Raw genomic sequence first — 14715 nt, 5'->3', positions numbered from 1 at the left:
ACTTTGACAAATGAGTTTGCTCGGTGCAACCGCGCACGATCGGTGATAAAAATTAGATGATTTCATATATGCAAACGATTTTCGAAGTTCGCATCCTGGTAATGGGTCATCCCTTAGGGCATATTAGTGGTGTTTTCGGTTTACCGGAAATTCTAACGGTCAGACGAGGTCCGAATTAGATGAAGTTTTTATAAGGTCCCTAAATATTAGTACCGATAACATCAGTTCGTGTTGATTAATCCCGAGAAGTTTACTTCATATACTTTATATAGTTGATTCATAATGCTATAATTTTATTTTAAATATAGTATAAAGTTATAATATAAAAAATATAAAATTTTAAATCTAGTATTATTAACATATATAATATTTTATGTATAATATTATAAAAAACATATAATTGATAGATGTATAATATATTATATGCATGTATAATATTTTATTTCTTGCCGGGATTTTACGGGTCTGGCCTTGCGGGCTTTTGGCGGGTTGGGGCCATGGGCCGGGCCGGGTTTTACACCTATAAACTAAGCCTGGCCCTCTACCCATGGAAACGGGATTTGTCGGGTTTTCTTGCGGGTTGGGCCGGGTAAAAGCCCATCAGACTTGCAGGCCTCCACGGACTTTTCGGATTCGGGAGCTAAATGATAAGGCCTACACCATGTACTCTTTGTCATCTATTAAAAAACTTCAAGCAGTATTTTTATTTTGAGAGGAGGGAGTAATTTAAGCAAAATAACCCTCAATTAAAGCAGAGAAAAACAACGACGACAGCAACAACAACGTACAGCAGCAAGAACAACAACAACCATAGAGAAGTAAAATACATGCTTAATTAGATCGAGATACTATTAGGGATTCCTTTGCCAGAAAGTCCAGCTTCACTGGTGGGATAGAGCAAAGTATAAGGCACCTTAACCGGTCCAACTCGGTTCTTCAGCTTCCCGTCATTGTTCATTCGCATAATACCATCCTCAATTCCAGCTAGTCTCTTTCCGAACCTTTCGAAGGCTTCCAAGACTTTTGTGTCCGATGTCCATCCAGGTGTGTCTCTCTTGTAATAACCCTAAATTTCAAATACATTATTTGAGTTAATTTGAGTTCTATAAAGACTTGAATTTTAGTTTAAATGAATGTGATTGTTTGCGATGTTTCGAAACGAAAAACGGAAACGTTTTCAGAACGTTTATTAAGAAAAACGTTACGTTTCCGAACGTAATTATCGACTTTTATTCCGTCGATCGGTTGCGAAAACTTCCTTCATGAAAGTTGTAGAGCTCATCGATACGAGTTCGGGGGTATGTGACGCGTTCGAAACGGACATCGTACGTAAAAGTTATTCACGTCGGAAGTTAGTTTCCGATTTGGAAACTAGTATAAAAAGGAATGGTTTTCTTTCTAGGGTTTCCATAACAGGAAACCCTTCATTTTCCGCCGCTCACTCTCTCTCTCTCTCTCTCTCTCTCTCTCTCTCTCTCTCTCTCGGCCCGACTCTCCTTCTCCCCCTTCGAATTTCCTCTCGCCGATCTACCACCCCAGCCCTCCGTGGTCCTCACCGCCGCTTCACACGACACCGCAAGGACCTCCGCGTCGGACCCCGAGCCAATGAAGCCATACCTCGTCGTCGTGAAGCAGTGAGCCACTACCGAACCTTCTGCAGATTTCCTCCGCCGCTGCCAAGCTACTCCGGCGCTCCCCACGGCTCGATCGAGGTAAGGGATGATGGAATATGGTTGTGGTGATGATTTTGTTTGGTTTTTGATTTGATTTGAGGGAGTTTGTGGTGGAATGGGAGAGAGGGTCACCGCCGCCTAGAGGCGGCGCGTGAAGGGGAATGGGGCAGCCTAGGGGTGGTCTGCGACCATAGAGAGAAAGAGGAGGAGGAGAGGATGGGTTTCGGGCCGGCGGTGGCGTGATACGCGCCGTGGTTAGCCTCGGCGCGTGGGGCCCACGCGCAGCCCGCCGGAGGTGGCGCGTGTGCCACACGCGCCGCCACGTGCGGCGGTGGGACAAGTTTTGACAGAAGGGTATTTTTGTAATTTACTGTGTACGGTAAAAGTAAATGTAATTTTTATTTACTGCGGTAAATGTAATTAAATTTTACCTTCGGTAAATGTAATTATAAATTACTTTCGGTAAATGTAAAAAGTAAATTGTAAAAGGGTAATTTAGTAAATTTTATTTACTGAGTTGTATTTACATTTAAATCGTACGTATACGTACAAAATACGTATTAATATTTATACGTACAGAAATACGTATATAATATTTATACGTACAGAAATACGTATCTAATATTTATACGTACAGAAATACGTATATAATATTTATACGTACAGAAATACGTATTTAATATTTATACGTACATAAATACGTATTAATGTTTATACGTACAGAAATACGTATTAATATTTATACGTACAGAAATACGTATTAATAGTTATACGTACAGAAGTACGTATTAATATTTATACGTACAGAAGTACATATTTAATATCTATACGTACAAAAATACGTATATAATATTTATACGTACAGAAATACGTATATAATATTTATACGTACAGAAATACGTATTAATTGAGTATTGTACAGTAACCGTGAACAGTGAACAGTAACTTCGTATAAACCAAAATTGCTGAACAGTAACCGTATATTACTGTTTTGGCATTTAAAGGTTTACGAAACGATTCTAAATTCTTTTCTTATTCTTTTAAGGTGATCGTTAAATCGAGGAAAGGAATTAGCATCGCGAATTGTGGAATTACGCTCAAGTCAATAAGGTGAGTAAAATCTCACTGAATTACGAATCTACCCTCGTGGTGATTCAACATTTTTGCAAGTGTGTTTATTAAATGAATTACAACATGTATATAATTTAGTGAGCTACATATATACAGTATAATGGTAATAAGTACATATATATATATAGTTCATTAAATTACTTACTGTTATTAATTCATTGAAAATAGTCATTTCGGTGACAGAAAAAAATGGGCATGTGTATGTGATTTCAATGGTACGATATGATGTGAGATTATCGTACGTAATTTTTCAGGTGTTTATGAAATATGACATGTATAGGATATAGTGGACTATGTATATATTGTATAAATGGTAAATAAATACGAATGTATATAGTTTGCTATATAATATACTGTTATGATTTTTATTGTGGATATATCGTGAAAGTTTTAAAACGTACAATATGATGTGTGATTATTGTACGTGATTTTATCACGAAAAATGTGAACTATTGTGATTTGTCTTCGGACGTGATGTGTGGTACAATATGATGTGAGATTATTGTACATGTGAGGCAAGTCGGAACCTAGCCTTTGGCCGGGCGAAAGTTACGATACAGTTAGAGCTCTAGTCTGTCTGCCATAGTACTGCATGAGGTAACGGGTGGTTATCTGATCATGGGTACTCAGCTTGTTTTGGATGTTGGGTGGCGGGTGGTTACCCAACATCAGCGGTATACTAAGTGAGGGGTAACAGATGTGTACCAGCGCTCATTAGTTACCATTTTGTGAAAGTATTAGAGTAACCAGATGGGTTGCTCGTTTTCTCATGATTTTCATTATACTGTGTTGATGTGGAGTTGTGTCTTTTATGAGACGAGAGTTATTTTAATATTTTACTCATACGAGCTGTAAAGCTTACCGGGTTTGTGTTGCAATCCCGGTGCACCAATTTCAATGGTGTAGGGAATACTTCCGCAGGTGCTGAGTAGTGGTGATTGAGTGACGACTCCGAAAACTCGAAGTCGATCGCATCCAGTCGTGGTGAGGTTCCAGCGTGGATTGTGTGTGAGATTTGGTGTGATTTTATTTGTGAGGTTGTTGTGAGGATTATACAATTCCATTTGTTATATGTTGAATTATCATTTGGGTTTGTAATAATCGGCTTGACTGAGTTATATTTTAAACTCAGATGTGATCCGCTGCGACATTAAAATGATTTCGATTTCATTGAGATTATTTTTGTGTTTAACGATTCTAAGATTTTGAGTTTTGAAGCTCGAAATTTTAGGGTCGTTACAGTTGGTATCAGAGCCTAAGTGCGTATTTGGCGATTATCTATACCATCCGGGAGCGATGATCCGACTGCAGGCGGGCACCCATCACATGCTCCTCGGTATTGATATGTTGTCGGGTACGCGAGAGTGTTAGGAGCCACACCTTATGGTTTGGTCCTGTAGAGAGTATTGTGACGATACTCCGATGATTCACCTTCTTCTGAAATTTCATGATTGATATTGGTTGGATCTATTTTATTGAATTCGAGACTTCACATGTATGACTGAGTGTTAATTGTTGAATGGTGATGAATTTAGAAAATGGACGTGGTCAGGGTCGATGACGGACGAGAGGTTGAGGCCGAGTTAGGGCTGCAAGCCGAGTCCGCAATGTGGAGAACCTTTATGAGGAGGCTGCTCCACTGGAAAGACGAGTTGATCTTGTTGCTATCGTTATAAACGATAGTCGTGGGTTGAGGTTGATCGAGGACATGAGTGAGCTGCTAGTGCTGTCATTTCATGACGCTTGGATCATGTGGTAGGGGACCATCGGATCGAGAGTATTGGGACTTACTTGGTAATGATTGAGTACTCTGAGTTAGAGAAGACGATGATAGCCACATTCATTTATTGATAGTTGGCAGTGGAGGGGTTAAGATTGATTCCTACGCCCATGGGAAACTCTTTATGTGTCACTTCACTTTTGGAGTGTCCCTCGAAATTGGAGACAATGAAAGGCTTATCCTATTGTGATTGGAAGTAGAGAGTTCTCTGCTTATTTGATAGTGATTCCGGACCACACCATGATGTGATCTGAGGAATCGATTGGTTGAGGCTGCAGTACGCGGTGATTGATTGTTTTGACATGGGGGTTCTTTCGTAGACCCAGGAAACCAGAGTTTCGTATCTCTGACTCGAGTCGGATAATGCCATGAGAGTTTGAGTCATAGCATATGTTGAGTATGGGGATCTGAAGCAGCTATCACAGACATCGTTGTGATGTCTGAGTAAAGTGAGACGTTTCCGGAGATACTGTGTTATCGCACCTATAACGAAGACGCCGTATGGATGGGACAAATGAATTCAAAGACTTAATGACTGGTGATCAGTTTAGAGAGGCTACAATACTCTCTGAGTTTGACATGCGATCCAGATACTGGAATGCCAACAGGTTGGAGTATATAGTTTCCTATCAGGGCAGAGAACTGTCAAGGAGACTTGATGGAGAGCGTTGACCCTATGTTGAGGGATGTTCAGTGTTTAAATGTTGAGGACTAGATTTTAGTTATGCAACTAATCTAGAGTTGTGTAGACCATAGGTTGGGAGTGGTTAACGAAAATTTTCGTGACTAGCATCTCTAACGCTATTGGTAACAGAGTGGTAGGGCGTATGATACGTCCATAAAGTGGTAATGCAATTATTGAATTGAGATTCACTTTTTGTCGACGTGACATTCCAAACTTGTTTTGGTTCGACTATAGACAATTGATGTTACACAGTGTTCTTGGCTGAGCGAGAAATATAAGGTGATGGAGAAATCTCAATGTGGCGATATGAATTAATTATTTGCTAGATGAGCATTTAAATGAGAACGCCGGTCTTTCAGGATTTAATTATTTTGGTGTTGGGGATTGGAACTTCACAATGCCATAGGTCCAAATGAGACGCAATGGCGGTGAAGTAACTCTGTTGAAGGTAAGGTATGAGATGACCTTAGCTTAGTGGTGTTTTAACGAATTGGTCGTGACAAGTACCTTCTAACTGGTAAGGAAATGGTTGAGGACTAAATTTTCTTTTCAACTGTAAGTAGCGTCAGTGTTGGAGACTTAGAGGTTCTTTTCCTCTATGCATCAGATTGTTTATTTTTGGATAAGGGGAAGTTGACTGAAGTGTTCAACAAGGAATACATTTTACAATAAAGAGTAATCAATTATATTGCTGTTTGCGGAGAAGTTATGTTGGCCGAATGTGTCGACCATGAGAGTTCTTAATGAAAGTAAAGAAACAACTGTTTATAGTGGTGGTGTAGCAACCATTTTTGGGTTGATTTTGAGGAGACAATAGACCCAATAACCAGCTTCTGTTGTTGAATTAATTGCAGAACTTATTAGTACTACGACGGTGGGGGAAATCAATATGTTAGATGATGCCACTGGGGCGTTTGTGTGGGACCGTATGTCATGAATTTGAGGCATGTATGAACCAGGGGGTAAAGTATATCTCGGTCGCGGTCTTGTAGGTTTTTGCGCTGTAAATTCGCTTAATTTTCATGTTTCACCGTTGTGGGATAAATACCACCTTGGTCTAACTTGTAAATTGTGGCACACCACTCAGGGAAGCAAGAAGCATAAATTAATTTTCGATGGTAAGTTTTGATGAGAGGGGTAGGATGCGTGATGCATCTCTCTTGTGGTGGTGGTAGAATTTTCTACAGCCTTTTGCGTATATTAGTCGATTCTCTGGTGAACTGTTTGAGAGTAATTCATAGTCCAAGATGGTGTTCTGTGATGGTTGTGAACTCGATGAGTTAAGATTTCCTTATAGTGATACCGATACAAATAGGGTACTTGGGTGGGTATCATGCACGACAACTTTTATGGTTATAATAAGATGATCTTGAAATGAGATTATTTTGTTGATTGGAAGGATTGGGATATTCGTTATTCTAGCGATGCATTGTGGTGAAGTCATGAAGTTATTGTCGTGATAAAGCGTGTTTATTTGAAAATCACTATGTGTAATGTAAGTAGGAGGCATGTGTTAACCATTGATTTGACTCATGTTAGATGTTGAGAGTTTTGACCCTGCTCAGTGGTAGGAGCTACCTCTTGACGTGAGGATAGTCTGTCAAATCGCAAGAGAGGGGTGAACTAGACAAAATAGGGCGTCAACGCCTCCATGCTGAAAACATCATTACGTTTCGAGAGGATGATTATATTTTGAGTAGCTCACTTGCAACTATTATTGTTAGGACATGTGACAAATTGTCTAATGGAGGAAGTTTGAGGTAACAGCAGATAGGTTGAGAGCTCGTATGCTGGATTGTAAGGTAGCTGTGAAATCATTTGAGATTGATTGAGTTTGCCTACAACAACAGCTACCATTCTAGCATTGGCATGGCACCGTATGAGGCACTTTATGGTAGGCCATGTCGATCTCCGATCTGTTGGGCCGAAGTTGGTGATGAGGCACTGATGGGCCCAGAGGTGGTTCAGGAAACCACTGAGAAGATCTCGATCATTCGGGATAGAATCCGGACCGCTCAGAGTAGACAGAAGAGCTATGCAGACCTGAAGAGGAGACATGTGGAGTTCGAGATTGGTGATCATGTGTTCTTGAAAGTTTCACCTATGAGGGGTGTAGTGAGATTCGGCAAGAAGGGAAAGTTGGCACCGAGGTATGTTGGGCCTTTTGAAATACTTGAGAAAGTGGGCGAACTAGCATATCGACTAGCCTTGCCTACTAGCATGTCGGGCGTTCACAACGTCTTCCACATTTCCATGCTGAGGAAGTATGTACCAGATGAGTCACATGTGATCGATCATAGCACCATTGAAGTGAAGGAAAATGCCACTTTTGTTGTCGAACCGGTTCGTATCCTGGATAGATCCACTAAGAAGCTACGGAGGAGAGAAGTTGGGCTAGTCAAGGTGTTGTGGAGTCACCATGATGAGGGTGATGCATCTTGGGAGCTAGAGTCAGATATGATGATCAGATATCCGCAGTTATTTGTTGAGTGAGCTTGAATTTCGGGGCGAAATTCCTTTAAGGGGGATAGATTGTAATAACCCTAAATTTCAAATACATTATTTGAGTTAATTTGAGTTCTATAAAGACTTGAATTTTAGTTTAAATGAATGTGATTGTTTGCGATGTTTCGAAACGAAAAACGGAAACGTTTTCGGAACGTTTATTAAGAAAAACGTTACGTTTCCGAACGTAATTATCGACTTTTATTCCGTCGATCGGTTGCGAAAACTTCCTTCATGAAAGTTGTAGAGCTCATCGATACGAGTTCGGGGGTATGTGACGCGTTCGAAACGGACATCGTACGTAAAAGTTATTCACGTCGGAAGTTAGTTTCCGATTTGGAAACTAGTATAAAAAGGAATGGTTTTCTTTCTAGGGTTTCCATAACAGGAAACCCTTCATTTTCCGCCGCTCACTCTCTCTCTCTCTCTCTCTCTCTCTCTCTCTCGGCCCGACTCTCCTTCTCCCCCTTCGAATTTCCTCTCGCCGATCTACCACCCCAGCCCTCCGTGGTCCTCACCGCCGCTTCACACGACACCGCAAGGACCTCCGCGTCGGACCCCGAGCCAATGAAGCCATACCTCGTCGTCGTGAAGCAGTGAGCCACTACCGAACCTTCTGCAGATTTCCTCCGCCGCTGCCAAGCTACTCCGGCGCTCCCCACGGCTCGATCGAGGTAAGGGATGATGGAATATGGTTGTGGTGATGATTTTGTTTGGTTTTTGATTTGATTTGAGGGAGTTTGTGGTGGAATGGGAGAGAGGGTCACCGCCGCCTAGAGGCGGCGCGTGAAGGGGAATGGGGCAGCCTAGGGGTGGTCTGCGACCATAGAGAGAAAGAGGAGGAGGAGAGGATGGGTTTCGGGCCGGCGGTGGCGTGATACGCGCCGTGGTTAGCCTCGGCGCGTGGGGCCCACGCGCAGCCCGCCGGAGGTGGCGCGTGTGCCACACGCGCCGCCACGTGCGGCGGTGGGACAAGTTTTGACAGAAGGGTATTTTTGTAATTTACTGTGTACGGTAAAAGTAAATGTAATTTTTATTTACTGCGGTAAATGTAATTAAATTTTACCTTCGGTAAATGTAATTATAAATTACTTTCGGTAAATGTAAAAAGTAAATTGTAAAAGGGTAATTTAGTAAATTTTATTTACTGAGTTGTATTTACATTTAAATCGTACGTATACGTACAAAATACGTATTAATATTTATACGTACAGAAATACGTATATAATATTTATACGTACAGAAATACGTATCTAATATTTATACGTACAGAAATACGTATATAATATTTATACGTACAGAAATACGTATTTAATATTTATACGTACATAAATACGTATTAATGTTTATACGTACAGAAATACGTATTAATATTTATACGTACAGAAATACGTATTAATAGTTATACGTACAGAAGTACGTATTAATATTTATACGTACAGAAGTACATATTTAATATCTATACGTACAAAAATACGTATATAATATTTATACGTACAGAAATACGTATATAATATTTATACGTACAGAAATACGTATTAATTGAGTATTGTACAGTAACCGTGAACAGTGAACAGTAACTTCGTATAAACCAAAATTGCTGAACAGTAACCGTATATTACTGTTTTGGCATTTAAAGGTTTACGAAACGATTCTAAATTCTTTTCTTATTCTTTTAAGGTGATCGTTAAATCGAGGAAAGGAATTAGCATCGCGAATTGTGGAATTACGCTCAAGTCAATAAGGTGAGTAAAATCTCACTGAATTACGAATCTACCCTCGTGGTGATTCAACATTTTTGCAAGTGTGTTTATTAAATGAATTACAACATGTATATAATTTAGTGAGCTACATATATACAGTATAATGGTAATAAGTACATATATATATATAGTTCATTAAATTACTTACTGTTATTAATTCATTGAAAATAGTCATTTCGGTGACAGAAAAAAATGGGGCATGTGTATGTGATTTCAATGGTACGATATGATGTGAGATTATCGTACGTAATTTTTCAGGTGTTTATGAAATATGACATGTATAGGATATAGTGGACTATGTATATATTGTATAAATGGTAAATAAATACGAATGTATATAGTTTGCTATATAATATACTGTTATGATTTTTATTGTGGATATATCGTGAAAGTTTTAAAACGTACAATATGATGTGTGATTATTGTACGTGATTTTATCACGAAAAATGTGAACTATTGTGATTTGTCTTCGGACGTGATGTGTGGTACAATATGATGTGAGATTATTGTACATGTGAGGCAAGTCGGAACCTAGCCTTTGGCCGGGCGAAAGTTACGATACAGTTAGAGCTCTAGTCTGTCTGCCATAGTACTGCATGAGGTAACGGGTGGTTATCTGATCATGGGTACTCAGCTTGTTTTGGATGTTGGGTGGCGGGTGGTTACCCAACATCAGCGGTATACTAAGTGAGGGGTAACAGATGTGTACCAGCGCTCATTAGTTACCATTTTGTGAAAGTATTAGAGTAACCAGATGGGTTGCTCGTTTTCTCATGATTTTCATTATACTGTGTTGATGTGGAGTTGTGTCTTTTATGAGACGAGAGTTATTTTAATATTTTACTCATACGAGCTGTAAAGCTTACCGGGTTTGTGTTGCAATCCCGGTGCACCAATTTCAATGGTGTAGGGAATACTTCCGCAGGTGCTGAGTAGTGGTGATTGAGTGACGACTCCGAAAACTCGAAGTCGATCGCATCCAGTCGTGGTGAGGTTCCAGCGTGGATTGTGTGTGAGATTTGGTGTGATTTTATTTGTGAGGTTGTTGTGAGGATTATACAATTCCATTTGTTATATGTTGAATTATCATTTGGGTTTGTAATAATCGGCTTGACTGAGTTATATTTTAAACTCAGATGTGATCCGCTGCGACATTAAAATGATTTCGATTTCATTGAGATTATTTTTGTGTTTAACGATTCTAAGATTTTGAGTTTTGAAGCTCGAAATTTTAGGGTCGTTACATCTCTGCCCCAAATAAACTTCGTCGCTAGCATGCTTAGATAAAATTTCCAGCAACGAAACACCAAGTAGAGTATGAAGCTGATCAGTGATAGTTTTCAAGAAAGCCAAATCAGGGTTGGTCTTGAGCTCTTCAAATTCTGGGGTTCCAATCTCAGGCATGAATCTTCTGCTTATAGTTGGCCGGTTCGGATTGTATCCTGCCAAAGGAAACTGTCCGAAGTTGACGGCTGCATGGAGAGCCGAAGAAGTCCAAATGACAATAGTGCATGTTTCGATGAGCTCGTCAAGAGTTTGCATTTTAGGCCACCAAGGTTCATTCTTTTTGTCACCATGACCCTTCTCCACAAGTTCCTTCCACCATGACTGAAGTTCAATATCTTGTTGGACCATATCATCAGTCTTGTAGTAGAAGGAGCAATAATCTGTCACCCAAGTTTTTATTGCAGACCAAATATTCAATCCATCAACAGCAAATGGGTAGTCCTCTATCAGTAGGCGAATACCGTGTGGAGAATTGGCGTCTTCAACAGCCACCCCTCTGTATATAGCCGATGTATACGCATGGTTAGAGAATGGTAGCAAACCCCATAAAAAAAAGGCATCTTTGAACTATGTTTCATCTTTGAACTAGCTAGTTGCATGTAGTGATCCAAATACTTGAGAGTTATCAATATCTAGGATAGTTACGTAATTTTTTATCTATTCATGTGCATGTAAATTAATACTATACTTGAGGTGTTCTTTCAAGAGCCAAAATATTTCGTAACATGGTAAGTGAGAGTGTATCCTATATATATATATATATATATATATATATATATCATGTTTAGGAGCGCATATATCATATCTTGTTAGATATGATGAATGTGTTCTTTTCGTTTTTTGTTGTTGTATCAATTGTATCGTACCTCTTGATTAGATCTGCAGGTAGAGCTTGGTCTGGGAAAATCCAATTCTTATAAGCTGTAGCTGAAAATTCCAAGGCATACTTATCTGCAAAGATTGTAGCCTCCAGAACGCCACCAGCATTAACGAGAACTTGCCTAGCCTGTGCATTTATATTCATGGTGTCACGGAAGTGAGGATGCAGAAGTTTGTGAACTGGATGAAGCACGCTCAGCTGCCTGTTGGTGGCTATTATAAACGGCTCAACGACAGCATGGGTATTCAACCTGTGACCGAAAGACAAAGCATATATCATGAACATATTCTCTATGCTATTATTCTTTGACAAGCTAGAGTGAACTAGTATACCAGTGACTGACAAGTTGATGAGATCCAGTGTCATTTACAGCCACATAGGCCTTAGCTAGTTGCCATATCGAGCTCTGAACACCATGTTCAGCTTGTGTGTACACTTTACTAGTGCAGCCAAATTGATCTCCTTCGGGATGAGGCAAGCTCAGTTCGATCACCAATGGCTTCAAAGTCCCATCTTTTTTCAAGAAAAGGAGGGTTCTACTGCCATAGATCCTATTATCTGTTGATGAGTTTACCTTCCTCAGGTAAGGCATGAAGGCATCATGATGGTCTAGTATGAATAACCTGTTGTCTTTGAGTGCCTATGTACCCAAACGAATTCAAATATATATACGTGATATGCCTTTTTAAATTTGTAGAAAATTAATCTGAAATATTACCTGGTGCACCGTTAGCCCATCCAAGTTATGCTTGATGTGTTCTTCTGTTATGGTACTTCTGTGATCACCATAAACTCTTGGGTCTAGTTTGCTCGCTGGTGGAAACACCTGTGGTAACATAAGTTGTATATAAAATGATTAATGAACATAAATTAGGACTGACTAGCCTTGACCATCTTTGATGCTACTATTTTTTTTCTCTCAATAATTATAGACAAGACAAATGCATGGTATAAAGTTTACTTGGAGTCGACGGATATTGATAGGGTTGACCCCAGCCAACATTTCTCTAGCAAATTCTTCGTCCGTCCTCCAAGCAGTCTTATCCTCTGTTCCAAATCAATAACTCATCACAGTTATATTAATTCATGAATGAAGGATTATATGAAAAAGAAATTAGTTTAATTTGCTCATATATATAGTTATATACCTTTGATCACACTAGGCACTGGAAATTTAAGGAATCGTTCACCGTCAGTTCGGAAAATTTCCTTGATCATTGGCAAAGGAATGTTGTCCCTAATATTCTTCAGAAAACCTTCAGGTAATGGAAACCCTCCTTCATACAGGTTGAGAACCTCTTCAAAGCTATCAAACTCATTGGGAGTTAACTTTAAATCGAACATAGCTTGTAGTGCTGGTCTAACGGAGTGAGCCAAAGCTTTCAGTGCATAAGCAAGGAAGTCGGACATCTTCAAATGTCCAAATCTTTCATCTCTTGGCACATAAATGTTTAAGCGCATCGTATCAACTAGAGGCAGCTTACTCTCACTGTTGGGATCTGTTAACAACGATTTGCGTATATCACTAATGTCTTGAAACTTCACCTTTTATCAGTTTATGTACAAATTTGATCAGATGATATAAATTCGAAAGGCCATCTAATGTACCTGTTCTTGTTGGTGGTCGACTAGTTCTTCCTCGACGCGGGTAAGGGAACTGGCTAGACCCTCCAAGAATTGGACGGACATATTTTGAACCCTTGTCTGGGTCACCGAGATCATTGTACAAAGCATAGTCGTAAACCCTGTCCCATTCCTTAAGCTCTCCTTTTCCGTTTCCTCTTAACTGTTCAAGTTCCTGTTGTCTGTATTGACGCAGCGGCAATGGAGTGTCACTTGGAAGATACGTCTGCAAAAGTTTCATAGATCCCTCATTTTCATTTTTAAGTATTAATTCACAAAACTGCATGTTCTTATAAGAATTCTAATTAAGTACATAACATCAGTATTTACCTTGTTAGCAAAGAAAATACGGTCCTTCTTGTACTTGGAAGCAGGGTATACCCATGAGTTGCATACAAAGAGGATCTGACCAGCACCAGGAACCTCATCGAGTGTGACTGTCTTAAGGAAGAACTCACTGTTATGATTGTTTCTTATTATGAATGCTCCTGGAACTCCAATTTCTCCTTCAACGTCAAAGGTAACCTTGAATGCAGTCTCTCCTGCTGTTACGGGACCGAGTGTAGTAATCCAGTTTTCCAAATATGCTACTTTTCCGAGTTTCCCTTGCGATCCATATGCTGCAACAATTTACAGAGCATAGTGTATGAGAAAAACATAGAACAAAACAAGAAACAGACGATCCGCAAAAAACTGTATATTGATGATTACAAACATGTTTACTTTTTTGCAGTGTGTAGTCTATATTAATTCTAGCAAGACTATCAAGAGTTTAAAACCATTTGTTCGGTTAGTGTGCTGTCTGACTTCAAAGTTCGGCAACATCATAAAATCTTTATAGAAGTTACTGCACTTGCGAGTGTGAAAGAACATCGATCAACCAGTACATATATAGGCCTGGGATTGAGATGGGATTAGAAAAACTCACAAGAATCACCACTAATGAGTTGCAAAGAAACGCCTTGACCCAACAACTCATGCACACGGTCGACAACAGAAGCATGAAAGTCGTTGAAATCCAACACATTATTCTTCATCAGCACCACGGTTCCTTTGATCTTCTTACTGGAACCATTTTTGAGGTTGTCAATGATGTTTGGGACAATATGGGGGATTTGAAACATCTTGTATATGCGGAAATATAGCTAAACCAAGGTTATGGAAAAGGAGTTGGGGAGAGTTGGTTTGTGAAGAGGGAGAGAGGGGCGCTCGGGTATTTATAGGGAAGCAAGTGATGAAGGAGGTTCTATTATGAGAAGCGAACTCTTACAGTAACGTACGTGCATTGTCCATAAAAAATTAATTAATTAATTAAATTTTGTTTTTTGTGTTTTTGTTTTTTGCTGAACCTGTTCCATGAAACTGTGAAACACATGTAGGAGGTGTAC

The 14715-nt window shown here is 39.6% G+C and overlaps 1 protein-coding gene across 1 annotated transcript; it reads right to left on the bottom strand.

Annotated features, from left to right (window-relative positions):
• Positions 1-835: 835 nt before the first annotated feature.
• LOC126789792 (probable linoleate 9S-lipoxygenase 5) lies at positions 836-14497 on the bottom strand. Its single transcript, XM_050515844.1, has 10 exons — positions 14256-14497; positions 13658-13947; positions 13313-13553; positions 12853-13203; positions 12666-12751; positions 12423-12530; positions 12037-12344; positions 11691-11954; positions 10782-11320; positions 836-1050 (listed from the first exon to the last, which is right to left on the bottom strand). Exons 1-10 carry the CDS (start codon positions 14449-14451, stop codon positions 836-838), a joined length of 2598 nt encoding a protein of 865 aa, XP_050371801.1. The 5' UTR covers positions 14452-14497.
• Positions 14498-14715: the final 218 nt, after the last annotated feature.

Source organism: Argentina anserina, chromosome 4 (genome assembly GCF_933775445.1).
Source record: "Argentina anserina chromosome 4, drPotAnse1.1, whole genome shotgun sequence".
Taxonomy (NCBI): domain Eukaryota; kingdom Viridiplantae; phylum Streptophyta; class Magnoliopsida; order Rosales; family Rosaceae; genus Argentina; species Argentina anserina.
Note: the sequence above shows the minus strand (reverse complement) of the source record. Positions and strands in the feature narration are given on the sequence as shown.